Genomic DNA, 15791 nt, shown 5'->3' on the forward strand with positions numbered 1-15791 from the left:
AGTGAGCATGGTGAAATACGCTTCCATGGGATTCGAAAGCTTCTGTCTTTTTCGTTGTTTTTAAACAAAGTCGTAATTACGACCGAGACGGACCGGAATAAACAAAAGGAACTAGTTAAATGTTACCAATAATGTTGAGATTAAATGCTACAAAGCTCATGCTGTCTGTACCTATTGTTTTACTTAATCTAAAATTAATAGCATCTGCCGGAAAGCTGTAACATAACTTAGCACATTTGCCGTTTACTAAGTGTAATTTTTCCTGAATGCTCATGCAACAGCAATGTAACAGATGACGCTGTCACAGGCAGTGTGCACTGTCTTATTCTTGCTTAATTTATATTCGTCGTCTATCTTCCATTTGGACAGTCTTTTTTATACTAGTTTAGTATACAAAGAGAAAGCTAACAATGGCTGTGAACTTTCCTCTGCCCCGTCGGCCAATCGTAGACAGAATTAAAATAAACGCCCAGGTTTACCATCTGTTTTGGATGCACGGACCCTTTAATTTTATGATTGTATATTTTTGGTATAGAGGGACTCTCATTTATTCAGATAAACTGAAGGTTCTTGAAGCTTGGGATGAGCCTTACGACGGGCAGGACCAAGGAGATAGTGCAGATGACCCATTGCACTATGAAGGTCGTGCTGTCAAGGTCACATTGTCGTCCGGCAGTACAGTTAAACTGGGTGAACTTTCGAAATATGCTATTTGTGCTGGAGCAGACTATGTGGAACACAGAGGTTTGTACAACTTTGTATTTGAATGTATGCGAGTATTAGAAATTTGTAATTAAATTGAAATAAATTAAGTTGTGAATACACATGATTAAAGCGGTTACGCTCGCTTGAAACTTTTGAATACGAAAATGTCTGAAAATTTCAAAATACATGTACTTTGAATCCTATGATGCCAGTTTTTATATTACATTTTCATGTACGTAAAGTGCTTCTTAAATACTGTTCCAAGCAAGTACCCACGTCTTTGAACTCGTGTCAATTTATCCTTAATATTATTCCATTCAGTGTTACCCGAAGTTGGAAACATTTAACGCAAGCAAGTATAATTATAATCGACTTGGTTTGAGTTTTTTCATGGTCTGTTTAGTTTTATCTATTTCGTTCAGGTACATATCTATACATTGGCGCCAAAGCATATACGAAAGGAGGAGCTAAAGTCTTATTCCCAAATATAGAACTTCTGGAAGTTGACGTACCGATAGCAGTAGAAAATTTGTACAAACTTCCATCAGCGTTCTCAGAAAAAGAGAAAAGCCAATACCCGCTGTTTGACGGAAGTGGAAAGGTGTGTATATACATATGTATATCTGAAATTTTTCGCTCAAAATATTCATGTAAAAATATCACTCTAAAGTAATGGAGAAAATGTCTATCTCTTTATAGAATTATACAAATCTTCATTTTCTCACATCTCATGTCCAGTCGTTTGTCATCTTGCTCAGCGCAATTTAGGAAAAACCTACAAAAAGCCTTGAAAAAAATCCTACAAAAAATCTACAAAAATCATTTTTACCTATTTTACCAAAGACATTTTTGTCAAAGGTCATTTACAAAGTTGCATTACAACTTACTCAAGCTTAAATGCATTAGTCATACATCCGAGAATATGCTTCAGTTTCTTGAAAACCATTACATATATCATACATGTAAGATTTCTTTCTGCATCAGTTAGTCAAACAAGAAAATGGACATTTCGCGGTAACTTATAGCTGGAAATAGGTATTATTACAATGTTATATGCAGTCATCATTTTCTTTCCGTCCTTTCTTTTCAGCTGAATGCAACCTTATCTTCCGGTGTCACCGTAGGTCAGTTCGTTTCCAAGAATTATCGTTACTTCCGATTGAATCCCCGTCTTCATGATTGCTACATTGATATTGTATATCACGAGAATAAGAGGCAGAAATCAACAGGTATTCTATTGCTTTAAACTGATCTGACGCATCGCCATTTAATAAAAGAACCGTTTTACTCCCATATCTATGATATGAAACATATCTGAAATTCTCCTAAAACATAGACCAAACGTGATAGCCAAATACTTTTAGATCGATGTTCGTATATGTACATGCTACGATTCTGTTTTGTATGCTGTAAAATTTTCAAATGTTAGAAGGATTAAATTCATTTTTAACTTTAACAAATACTAATACAAACTACAGTAAACATAAAATGTCTTTGTTTTAAAATGAATTGTTTGTAAAATTACAGACGGATATGCACCATATGTACCATCAGTCCTATAGAGATATCATAATATTTAAATACTTTCACAGATATAAACTGATTGTATGAAAATATTGCCTTTGACTGTTCAGATATTATTGATACAGGTCGTGTGCTTGAGGGGTAATTTTATACAATATCGTGACACGACCTGGTATCGTCTTGTTTAGAATCTACAGATTAATATCTGGATATAAAATATTGCTGAAGGCAAACTATTAGAGCAATACATCAATTTGTTTTAGTATAATAAACCCTAAATAACAGTTAATACTTTGTTATCAGAATTCTGCCTTCAGTCTTCCAAAAGGATGTCATGCCCATTTCTTAAATTTATACTATTGATTTCAATGTTTCCCAAAAATAATTGTAATGTCACGGCATTCTAGATAAATGTCATTATGTCCTATTATTGATATGTTTAGAATTACTTTCCTACACATTTTCGTGCATTACATCAGCTATGTGCGTGTCACTTTCCTTGACTCGTCCTCTATTGGATTCACGTTTCCAATAAATTATTTTGGCCACCCCGGCAGCCATCGTTCTGAGTTACCAAGAACATATACTAACACGCTTAACTGTCAATCCAGAACTCCGGGGTTCGAATCCCGGTCCAAGCACTGGAAATTTCTGAGATGCTCTTGAGTGTCTCCCACCTAACTATGAGGCCTGTACTGGTTCTTCCCGGGAAAGACGGCTTCGCGTGTATACACCGGGTACGTTAAAAACCAAACTGTCTATTCGCAAAGAGCTAACCGGATATGTCTGTATCTAAAAAGGATTTCTCTCTATCTGTTCTGGGGGCTTTATCTCACTCTGTCCCTCTAGTAGAGGATGAATTTCGCGCCATGTGTGGCTGCGTTTGCTATATGTAAAGCACCTTAAAACGTGGGTGTTATATAAATCTGGTATAATAATAATAATAATAATAATAATACACGTATGTTTTCCATGTCTCTACAGTTGGAGCGTGTGAACTTTTATATCTATCATTATTTACAAGTTCATTATTCACAAATCAACATTGCGTTCATATGCTTATACCTAAATATAAAATATAACTAAAAATACATATAACTCAAGTAGGCACTACTTATTTAAGATACTGCATCAAAATTCGCAATCTGATACATCAATAAAATGATGACTTTCTGAAAAAAAAGTTATTTGAGCCCCCCAAAATACGATCCTCTCTATTTCGTAAGGATGAAGCTGAATCTAAAGTGTTTTTTTTTTATTTATTTTTTCCCACATGGTTTAATACTTAAGATATTATTTTTTTAGCTAACTATATTATGATACAGGCGTACGTCTTGTCGTCCGGCCGTAGTTAACAATTTTAATCTTAAAACTCCAGAGGTAAGCATGTGAGTACATTCTAAATGAAACTTGGTCAGAATGTTTGACTCAATAAAGTCTCGACCGAGTCTAATACTGATTTTGCTGAGGTCGAAAAGTAGGCAAATACGTCAAACAAAAGAAAGACATCATTAACACTTACCATCTGATCATGAAACTTGGTCAAAATAATTGTCATAATAAAATCTAGGCCTGTTCAAAACGTGGTTATATGAGGTTTAAACTAGGTAGCTAGATCAAATCACAGGAAATCCCTGTTAATATCTAATGGTCATGTGTTCTACTTGATCTTCGTGAAACATGGTCAGAACAGTTTGAAATTTGAAAAGAAGAAGATAAAACAAAGTTTAGCAAACTAAATCATTTCTGGTGCCAAAGAAAGCTACAGTATCTGAATCAGCCCTACCGTTACAAAACATACATGTCCGAAGTATTTACCATCAAACCCATACAGTACATAACCGTCCAAACATTCTTCATTTTTCTTTGTACCGCCCCTTGATAACGGCCATTCGTCTGAGCAATTGTGTTGGGACACGTCCAAACACAGACAAGATAGAACATATATTATCGTGTGGAGGTACATAGAACAACAAGTATGAGCTCAATGGAGGAATATAGAATTACAAGATGTTTGTTGGATTATGAAAGCACATCGTATTTTGTATATACTTTGCTTTGAACATACTTTGATTTCATTTCACTAGATGCTAAGATAGAGATCGAGGTGGTGAGAGGGTTTCTCACAAATATAGAGAATAACAGAAAGTTCGATGTGATTAATGACAAACGATTTAACAGACACAATCTCGGCCTTGCTTTACAGTTGAAATACAAGGAATCGCCAAATCTACCAGCTACACATACACCTTACAGGTAAAATACTAGTAATCAACCGGTCTACACAAACACTTTGCAGGTAAATTACGAGTTATCAACACCGCCTCGGTAGCCTAGTGGTAGAGCGTTCGCTTCGAGTGCGGGAGGTCGTTGGTTCGATCCCTGACCGCGTCATATCAAAGACGTAAAACGGTACTAGAAGGCGCTAAGCATTTAGGGGATAGTGCTAGGACTGACCAGCACGGTGTCAGTATAATGTAACTGGGTGGAATATCATGTCACGTGTCTACGGCCACTGGCACCAGACCAGAAAGAAAATGCCTCTGTATATGTTATACCCTACCCCTAGGTATTCTGTAAGAACCCCGTCGTTTATATGACTGAAAAATTGTTGAAAAAGACGTTAAACCCGAACACACACACACACACTCTATAAGAACCATGGTGATAAACGGGAAAATATACTAACCCATTTCATACCTAAAACACGCAGTTCTGTAAATGTGTACTATTGATGTTGAACAAGTGGTAATTTATCTTCTGTTGTGTATCGGTCACATTTCGATATTTCTTATCTTAGAGAAACAACGTGTAGTTTATAGTTTCTTCAACGTTACAGAAAAAAAACTTGCTTGAACTTCCCTGGTTACAAAACTATTCTGATTGGTTGATGTGAAAATGTATGTCATTCGTCGTTTAACTACACGTGTTCGCTAAAATGTGTATATGCAGCATAAATGTGCAATATGAATTAACTAAACAGTACAAATGTGTATCAATGTATGACTTCAAATTCAAAATCATTTCTAAGATGAATTTCATTCATCATTTCGAGGTGAGTTGTATAACTGTGATTTTTTTGCATTCTGTTTTTGTTTGTTTACATTTCGCTTAACATGTGCACACTGCTGTGACCTCTAGACCGGATGTTCATTAGGGGAGTTCACTCAAGTTTCTTCTGTAACGTTGACGAAAGCATAAAATATGTGTAGTATCTCTGCAATATGAAATATTGAGACAATGTGACTGGTGCATGATGAAAGATAAATTACCGCTTTTTCAATATGCTTGGTAGCCATTCACTGAACTGCGCGTTATAAGTGAGAAATGTACGATTGAAATGGGTTAGTGCATTTTCCCGTTCATGACCGTGGTTCTTATAGAATACCTAGGGGTAGATTATAACATATACAGAGGCATTTTCTTTCTGGTCTGGTGCCAGTGTCTACGGCGTGATATTCCAGTGAAGCAGCGCTATATAGGTAGGCATTGTGCTCACTGCTACAAGTAGACACCGTCGTTTACTAGTATTTGTCTGAAAATATGTTGAAAAGACGTTAAACCCAAACACACACGAGTAATCAGCCGGTCTACAGTACCCTAACAGGTAAAATATGAGTAATCAGTCAGTCTACACATACACCTTACAGGTAAAATACGAATTATCAACCACTCTACGCATACACCTTACAGATAAAATACGAGTCATCAGCCTATCTACACATACCCTTAAAGGTAAAATACGAGTAACCAATCAGTCTACACATACACCTTACAGGAAAAATACGAGACATCAATCGTCTACACATACACCTTACAGGTAAAATACGAGGCATCAGTCATTCTACACGTACCCTTACAGGTAAAATACGAATAATCAACCAGTCTCGCATACACCTTACTGGTAAAATACGAAACATCAATCTTCAATCTTCTACACATACACCTTACAGGTAAAATACGAAACATCAATCTTCTACACATACACCTTACAGGTAAAATACGAGGCATCATCCAGTCTAACACATACATCTTAAATGTAAAATACAAATCATTCCCAAATCTACCAACTACACATTCACCTTACAGTTAAAATACAAAGAATCGCCCTTTCTACCAGCTACACATACACCCCTGAAACAAAGAATCGCACAAACTGTCAGCTAAAAGTCAACAGAACAACAGTTAAAACTCATCCGTTCAATATTTTGGTACTATCAACAGACAAGCATAAGGTGGTGGAAAAGGTAAATATTTAAGGTTTATGTTATGAGTGTATCATCAGAACATAGAAATATTTGGTAAACAAACATTGTCTTATCAACAATTTACCTATCCATTTTATGTTCTACCGTCCTGTCCCGTACGCCTGTCTGCTTAAAATATTCTAAAAATTGTCTCTCATTAAAAATGAATGTCATGTGTAAAGAAATAAGAATAAACAATTGCTGAATACTACGTTCCAACATGTGAATTTTCAGCACTTGGACACTGTTGCAAAAGCATTAAAACGAAGATATGTAGCAATTCCTTGAAGATGGTGAGTTTTAAAGGTGTTGAACTGCCCGAAATTGTGACCCTTTTATACAGTCCCTTTTCCGGAATTCAATGTATATATCAATGAATTGACAAATGTTTTGCAGAGTAGTATACATGTTTTAACTTCTGTTCAATCTTTAATGCAAAACAACTCTAAGACTTTCTTTCTATGATGTTGTTTGATTTTTTTCTCTCTCAAAATACGGGGCTAACTGTTAAACAAACCACGAACCGCTCATACTTTGTCTTGGTTTTCCTATGATGTATAAGTCAGAGCGGATTGTTACATTGCTGATATTTTATAAGCACTGTTTAAAATTATGTTTAACATGCCTTATGTTTGATTAGACCAACAAATATAATACTTTTTCTAAAACGTTTGTGTATTCAGGTTGTTCAAAACCGCTATAGATAAATGTGCACCAAGGTTCTACATGTCAAATAACGCTATGGGTATAGGCTTATACAAGGACAGTATATTTGTCGACATGCGAGCAAAGTTTCATATTATGAAGCAGAGCGTAGAAAACCTTCCTGTTGGTGTTAACCCTAATACGTTTGAGGACGAAATGGAACGGAGATTTTACTTGGCAAGAGGTAGTGTTGCTTTCAGCGGATCAGTCCCTCTATTTTCTTTATATTATGCAGGAGATTTATCATGTACATTTTTTCCTATTTATGACATGTTTTTCAACCGACTTGGTATCAATTGTTAAACTTTTTTCATTTACTGTAATATTTCCCGCAGCACAAAATGCGCTATAAACGTTTAGTTCCATATTTAGATTATCCTTGAAAAAAACTATGGTTAACAAAGTAACAGTTAAGTGGTAGATACAAAGAGCGATTTTCCAAGGACGTATGTACGTTCATGAATATATACAAAATGTATGTCGAGGGGTTTTCAGAAAAAAATTAAAACGAGTATTTGAAATTCTATTGGCACTTCAAAATGATACAACCCCATGACAAATATCTTTCAGGAGGAAAGATAGTGGACCCAGAGAATGTTACAAGCGCCTGTTTATTTCAAACAGCTCCTAAACCCCAGTCTCAAGATTTCAAGCACGTACATTCAGAGGTCGTAGAGCGGAAAAGGTTTGTTCGTGTAATTAATACCAGTACAACTACTGCCGTAAATACTCTTCAACGATTTCCGGTTGAACGACGCTTTAGGTTTAATTAAATTAGACGGGTTATTACGCGAAAGTAAGGGTAAATATTTTTATTTTCTGTAACAACAGAGCTTTTCTTGTTGGTCAAAGTGCAACCTTCTTCGCTGGCTCCAGTTGCTCAATGAATACTGTATAGAAGTATACTAAATTAATTTTACAAAACCGAAGCCAAGTATCAAGTATTTCAAGCACTTTGGTAACACTTAAATATTTATAATGCTTCATGTTTTTAGACGCCGCAAGAGATCTGATGACGACAATTCCTGTGTACCAACACGATACACAAAGTTCTGTTCATCCACAGAGCCACACCGCCAGGCTGTTATTGATGATATTACTGGTATGCTGGACCGAAAACACTACAGGGGTAGAACAAGGAACGAAATCATGGGTGCGCTCAAAGGATGCTTGTTGGATTGTGGAACGTGTCTGGATGGTAAATTTGAATATCATCTCATCTTTTTAATTTTTGTTTTTGAGGTTGCACAGATCTCAATGGAATATTGCCTCTTGACAATTTTACTAAAAACTAAGCGACAGATAAGCCGTTTGATCGAGTTTAAAGCAATTGTGTTCTTTATCATAATTTAAATATTGTTTTTATTTGCCGGGAATTATTTATTCTATATGTATTGATATAATATTACTACATATTATTTCTATAACATTTGAAGCTTATACAGTCTTAATTAAAATATTTCACATACTATAATTCAGGTGAGATATACTTCAGTAAGACAGAACATTGTAACAACCTCCTCCACTGGGTTGACTGGACCCTGCTCAATGACAAACCGGATGTCAGCAATTTCTTTGTCAGGTCTAATAGGAACGCCAACATTCATGCTTGTGAAGGCGGGAATGACTGTATAGAGAACGCCCCTTTGTTCTCTTTATTCGGTAAGTTACAATTTTTGTGGAAGGTGACTACCAATACATTCATTTGATATTGTGTCACATTCCCGCCAGCTTACTCCTGTCGTCCTGTAGTGTTGCATGAGTCAAGATGGCCAAGACGCTTCCGACGGAGTTGAAGATAAAGCTTTTGTTTCACAAAGTTACTGTTAATAAAATTTACCTGCTGCCTCCATTAACACAAAATCACATTATTAAGTAATGTTATTATTTTTTCAAAACTGTCAAGCACTATTAGACAAATACTCTAGAAATGAATACGAGGTAGCATACATCCATAGTCTTGACACCTTTTCTCATCTTTAAGATTGACTATAACTGATCTCAAAGACACGAGATCAAGACCTTATATAATAGCAGTACATATCCTTTTTAATTAGATGAACATATATACACTTTAACGCAACAAATCATATCGTCGGAGACTAGCGTTTGTCATGGAGAAACAAGACGATGGATCCAGGTAGTTGGTCATAGGCAATTTTTTCTTCTTCTAGCTCCATCGGTTGAAACGATATACCGTCCCGATCCAAAGAAGAGTGTTGAGGCGGAGTTGTATTCCATTGCTAACAACCCGAGCCCGGTATTCCGGTTGATGGAAGATATATACGCCATCCAGGCATCCGGTATTGTCAAGTTCTGGGTAAGAGATGACACGGAGATGACGGCACTCACACGACAACTTGAGGTATGTACTGTAATGTGTTTATACATTACCGTTGCAGAGTTCTGTTAGTTTTTGTATAACTTAGATATATTGCTTTACCATAATATCGCCAGTCCATAGTTTGACATGTCTAGTTTCAACAATAAATTTTAGTGGGATATAGTCAAAACTTGATGTAAAATATCTGAAAAACTGTTTCAAATGACATGTAAAATGCCTTGCCAGTCAATAGTCAAAACTAATGTCCATCGGTCTTTCGGACCTCAGGATATTGACTATTGACCGGCATTTAATAAGTATATATACTACTGATGTCATTTAATATCAATTCCAATATCACTCTGTATGTATTTGACTGTATAAAACCTTGGATTCAAGTGGCTCACAAAAGTCATGCAAGGTGAGCTATTACAATTTTCATATTTTTGAAAATATGCTTTTTCTAAACGAAAAACACGTAATGAATGGCAGTATTATATACAAGTTTAAATGTTTGCTTTTAAATTCTTTATGATGTGCCTCTTTAAGAAACACTGATTAGGCAAAGGCATGCATATTCATTACAAAGCTTTTCAGTGAATTATCGAATTAGCAGAGTGAAATATATATATCTGGTATTATTTTCACAGTGAAAAATATCAAATATATATATATTTTTTTATTTTTCACTGGTAAGAAACTTTTTAATGGATAAATTTAGTCAAATCATGAAAAAAAAATAAAGAGAAAATTACTTTGTTTTACATGTTAGATCAAAATTATCATCCAGTCATGAACACCATATCTTACATTCTCACCCATGGCTATGCCACTTCTTGAAAGTATTATCTGGAGTTCACTTGTGAAAGATATTTCAATCTTACACTGAAACATACAAATATCCCATTAATGTAATATTTACTGGTACATTGAGATCATATTTAAAATTTCATTAATGTTTTATTTTCTGGTACAATGGGACCATAATTAATTCACTGTTGTTTATAAAAAGTTTTGCTTGGGGTCATACTTAATATTCTCATTGTTGTTGTATTTGCTGGTACATTTCGGATTATATTTAAAATCACCTCACTGGTGTTTTATTTTCTGGTACATTAGGGTCATATTTAATATCTCACTGTTTTTCGTAGTGACCTGAGAACACTTTACACTGTGTAAACCAATGATGAAGGACATCAGATTGTGTCTGCCTTGCATTTAAAAAATAATACGCCCTCATACTGCACTGAAATAGTTCTTTAAAATCCCAAATATTATAAAATAAAAACGCAAAAACAACGGCTAATCTTGTGTTTTGTACCCGACATCTCTGTTCTGCTGAACATGAAAGAATGATTTTAATTTGCTGCCAAGTGAAATTTCATCCAAAGTTCAGTTGCAAGTCGGATACCTATTCTCACCAAGCAAACGTTAGACGTGTCTTAAATGCACACGCCATAACGCCGCTTGACAGAAGAAATAGGCATTACCGTTTCCTCGATGATTTTTTTTCAATAACATTCCATTCTAGATGCAATATTTCTAGCTAAAATCCTGAACAAACGCTTTACATGAGTCATTTTCCGTTTCTACGAGCGTTTCCGTTATAAAAAAACTTTTTTTTTGTAATTGCAAATACGCTAGGCAGTGACATGGTCTCACGTACCTAATTAGGGCGCGTTTATAAAAATAATTGCATAAATTTGTCTTTTAGCCTTTATTCTCAAAAACAAGAAGCACCATGTTTAACGTATACGTCGCATTTGGGGCGGGTACGCTAAATACACGGTTTATTGTACGTTCCATTACCGGCATTTCTTCTGCATGGTGAGGTAAGAAAAACTACTTATATTTATTGAAGTTCAACGTGTTTTAAGAAGCGATATATTCAGTACGAGCTGCAAATTATTCACGCTTCCCATGGTAATGTGATTTTGACTGGCAATTCTCTAGTTTCTTCAAACACTTGAGTGAACTGACGTGTGGTGTATGTTTCCAACGCGGATACTGGTAATAAAACGTACAGTAAACCGTGTATTTAACGTGCCCGCCGTAAATGCGACGTATACGTTGGACACGGTGAGATGGCGTCGTTTTGAGAAAAAAAGAAGTCCGGCAAAACAGCAAAATTTATTCTACCCCTACGTTTTGCTCTTTATTTCGAATGAAGGTAGGATAAAAATTGTAAATAATGGCATGATAAATAGAATTACAGGTAACTGTCTTTTGAGAAAGGGATTTCCCAGACTCGGCTAGATATGGTCCGCATCACTGCTTCCAGGACCATATCTATCCTAGTCTCAAAAGACAGTAATCTGTTATTCTCTATTTCTGGTATATTTTGTTGGTATATTTTATATTGGGTACACTTGGGTCATATTTACTACCTAATTCTTTATATATTTTTGATGTATTGGGATTATATTTGATATATCGTTGTTATATTTACTGATACATTGGGATCATTTTTATATCTCATTTTGTTATACTTTCTGAAACAATGCGATCAGCGAGTCCTTTCAATGCTTCTATATGAAAGAGTTCCGCTTAAGTCGGTTCTAGGTCTCATGAGGTATGTTTCATATGTCATAACTTCAGTCAAAACGAGTTTGCTATTTCTTATACTTCACCGCATTCTGTGCTTCAGTAATATTTTCACGTCGATTTCATGAACAGTTAAAACTCATACTTCTTTCTTTGTACTTAATATTGCTTTTGACCATAATTGGTTTAACGGCTTTACGTTTGTGTTTCTTTTCTGTAGTATCTATGATTTAAAAGCTAACAATGCCTTTGTATATAATGTGGCTGCCTTAATTTATATTAGCATTAATATGTTAATTTCTTGTTAAAACCAAATTCCGACGTTTTTTTTCTCAAATGTTTGTCAAAGATTTGAATACTGATTAATCAGTGAAGCCATTGTTTTTGATTACCACACTCCGTCACTCTAATTGTAAAAGTTTATGTGCAGTATTGAAATTAGTGTTTTTTTCTAACTATGTGATTATGTATACCATCAATTTGGCCAGTTGTTGCATCTGTTTTTAACATAAAATTAAAACCTTCAGTTTTAGCACTTCAGTTAAATTCAGTTAAGCTAAATCTTTCAGGTTGTGATGCTATACAACAAGAATGTGACACTCGTGCAGATACACGTGGAGAGATATAGAATTGCACGTGATGCAGTTAAGAGTGTTGTCGAGAAAGCAGCAACATCCATGGCAATCAACGGATGTCCGGAAGTTGCTCGAGAAACATTGACTCCGTACGAAATTCTGGAGGTTCCCGCGGGTAAGTAACATTGAAGCATTGTCAAATAGTACTTAGTAGATGTTCTCTCATGTTGGTAACATTGATGCATTGTCAAATAGTACTTAGTAGATGTTCTCTCATGTTGGTAACATTGAAGCATTGTCAAATAGTACTTAGTAGATGTTCTCTCATGTTGGTAACATTGAAGCGTTGTCAAATAGTACTTAGTAGATGTTCTCTCATGTTGGTAACATTGAAGCGTTGTCAAATAGTACTTAGTAGATGTTCTCTCATGTTGGTAACATTGATGCATTGTCAAATAGTACTTAGTAGATGTTCTCTCATGTTGGTAACATTGAAGCATTGTCAAATAGTACTTAGTAGATGTTCTCTCATGTTGGTAACATTGAAGCATTGTCAAATAGTACTTAGTAGATGTTCTGTCATGTTGGTAACATTGATGCATTGTCAAATAGTACTTAGTAGATGTTCTCTCATGTTGGTAACATTGATGCATTGTCAAATAGTACTTAGTAGATATTCTCTCATGTTGGTAACATTGAAGCATTGTCAAATAGGTCTTAGTAGATGTTCTCTCATGTTGGTAACATTGAAGCATGGTGAAATACTAGAAGCTCCCGCAAGGGTAACTTTGATGATGGTGAAATACTCGGGTGTCGTATATAAAAGTAAGACTGATAAAATAAATTAAATATAAAGGTATGTTCACGTAAATTGTATAACCACCCTACAAGATATTAATTAGAAAGCATGTAGTCTACATATACTATCTAATCCTATGATTAAATGTTGAGCGGTATGATTCAAGTCATGAAAAACTTTTGTCATCTATGCAAAAATGCACGCTGTTAAAACGTGTCTTGGGTATTTCTACGACTTGACTACTAGCACATATTCTTTGTGTAACTGAAAACCTATTTTAAAACATATATTGTTGGTTTTAGAAAAGAAGAAAAGAGCTGCAGAGCCCGCTTCTCTTCGCTATCAAATACGTGATTACCACAAGAACTTCGAGGCCAGGTGGGCCAACAGACATATCTTACTCTGAGCAATTTCAACGTATTTGTTTCTTTATGAAATTCATTTTCTGCCTCTTCTTTATTCACGATATTTTTATTTGTAGACAGTAGACGTGTCATTAATGTTTAAACAGAACAGTTGTACTTTTGTTCCACCATACTGAGATCCTGATGTGAAACCTCTTCATCTCTAAAGTGCCGTATTAACCTGATCTGAAAAAGAACACCGAGACAGGTCTTTTTCCTGGGGAGGGTTGTACAGGGGCTTATGCACATAGCGAAAGTAACAAGTCAACATTATACTTTTTCATACATATAAAGTTACATCGATCAGGAACCAAGATCTACATGTCATATGTTATGGTGTGTGTTTGAAGTTTAAAATTCTAAAAGACTTTTGTCCTAATGCAGAATACAACAACCATAACTCTTTTGGTCTTCAAATCAGTGACAAAAGTAAGTCATAGAATATGATTATGTGGCATATTACAATGGGTTTACCATTCAAGCACAGGGCATTTTTCATGAAAACATAGGGACAAGTAGCAGACAAATCAGATATTCCTCATATATTCGTGTGCTAGGTGTTTGTATAAAATCAATCTGCCTCACGGTGGTATGTTTCTTTTTGCAAAACAAAAATGCGATTTTCTTAAAAACAAATGCATTTTAGAATGTTTTTTTTCATTTGTTCAAAAAAGCAAACAAACACACCGAGGCATTAGTTACGGCACTGCTCTTCTACACAGACATTATTTCCTTGATTAATCCTTACTTCTTTACATGTTTGCTGTAAGGCATACAGACTTCGCATGAAAAGTTCCGATTGATATGAAGACATCTGTAGTTTTGACATTTAACTAAGTATTCTTCCACGTATATTGCATTTATTTTAATTGTTATATCATTTGCACATTGTAGACGTCGTCTTTTGTATACGTTTATTGATTATTTTCTATTTCACTGCTGTTCTTGGTATTATATGAGTTTTGAAACCTGTTCTTCTTAAACACTGATACATTTTATTGTCTGTAAACAATGGTATTACTCATGTATGTTCATATTTTCTGTATATGATTCATTGACCTGACTAAAACAACACTCTTCTAGCTGTGTTTGCACTAAAACCACTCTTTGTGTTGCATGTATCGAACCTTTCGGTAAAAAATATATGTGCAGATTTGTTTACTAGGAAAAAGTATGTAAACACAGCACATCGGCAAGTCGACGAAAATCTAGAATATGTACATGGAATAACTCATTACAGGGCATATAAATGCTAATTCAGTACAATTGGCTACTGTTCCTTTTGACTGGTTGATAGACAATTCAATGGCGTTTATTGCCACAATCATTGTATTCAAAATGACCAGAATTAACTACATGATTAAGGCTAATGCCAAACCATATCACTGATTAGTCTCATGATATATACTATGCCAAAATAATATTTATCTTTTCTTGACACCGCCAATAAAATTCCTTTGTTAGATGTATGTGTTTTATATCAAATGTTATCATTATTATAAACAATGGTGTTATTATTGTCGCATGCCTCATTATACATGATTTTCGTACTGCAGACTTAAGGTAAATATATTTGATATCACTATCAAAAAGGAATTAATGCTTTTTCTTTCCGTCCGGTGATATTATTTATAATACATAGGTTAAGTATATCGTTTGTTCTGTATGTATGCGTTACCTCTGTCATATCAACTTTCACCAGCAACAAGAGGTGATACACGTATATACATAGATCAAACAACATGTAATTCCTATTTACTGACTGTGTAAAGTCCATTCCAGTTTAAGTCTCAGTAGACAAAAAATATAGAAGCATACGCACAGATCAACATAAGCACAAAATTCCTTTCATATCTCTTGCTTTTTGTATAAAGTCTATACAGTTTAGGTTTCATAAGACGACATTTTTACACAAACAACAAGAACTGATAACTTTAAAAAGGTAAACCAATTAACATTGAATTA

General features: G+C 34.9%; 1 protein-coding gene across 1 annotated transcript in view; it reads left to right on the plus strand.

The window, feature by feature from the left end:
* LOC123562054 (uncharacterized) overlaps positions 1-15291 on the plus strand; it is a 43295-nt gene extending 28004 nt beyond the window's left edge. The window contains exons 9-19 of the mRNA XM_053533241.1: positions 556-744; positions 1128-1306; positions 1796-1934; positions 4317-4485; positions 7160-7365; positions 7752-7866; positions 8177-8379; positions 8661-8843; positions 9356-9546; positions 12618-12798; positions 13725-15291. Of these exons, the coding sequence (XP_053389216.1) occupies positions 556-744; positions 1128-1306; positions 1796-1934; positions 4317-4485; positions 7160-7365; positions 7752-7866; positions 8177-8379; positions 8661-8843; positions 9356-9546; positions 12618-12798; positions 13725-13828 (1859 nt within the window). The 3' untranslated portion in view covers positions 13829-15291. The remainder of the gene's footprint in view (positions 1-555; positions 745-1127; positions 1307-1795; positions 1935-4316; positions 4486-7159; positions 7366-7751; positions 7867-8176; positions 8380-8660; positions 8844-9355; positions 9547-12617; positions 12799-13724) is intronic.
* Positions 15292-15791: the final 500 nt, after the last annotated feature.

This window comes from Mercenaria mercenaria, chromosome 2 (assembly GCF_021730395.1).
Source record: "Mercenaria mercenaria strain notata chromosome 2, MADL_Memer_1, whole genome shotgun sequence".
In the NCBI taxonomy this organism is placed as follows: domain Eukaryota; kingdom Metazoa; phylum Mollusca; class Bivalvia; order Venerida; family Veneridae; genus Mercenaria; species Mercenaria mercenaria.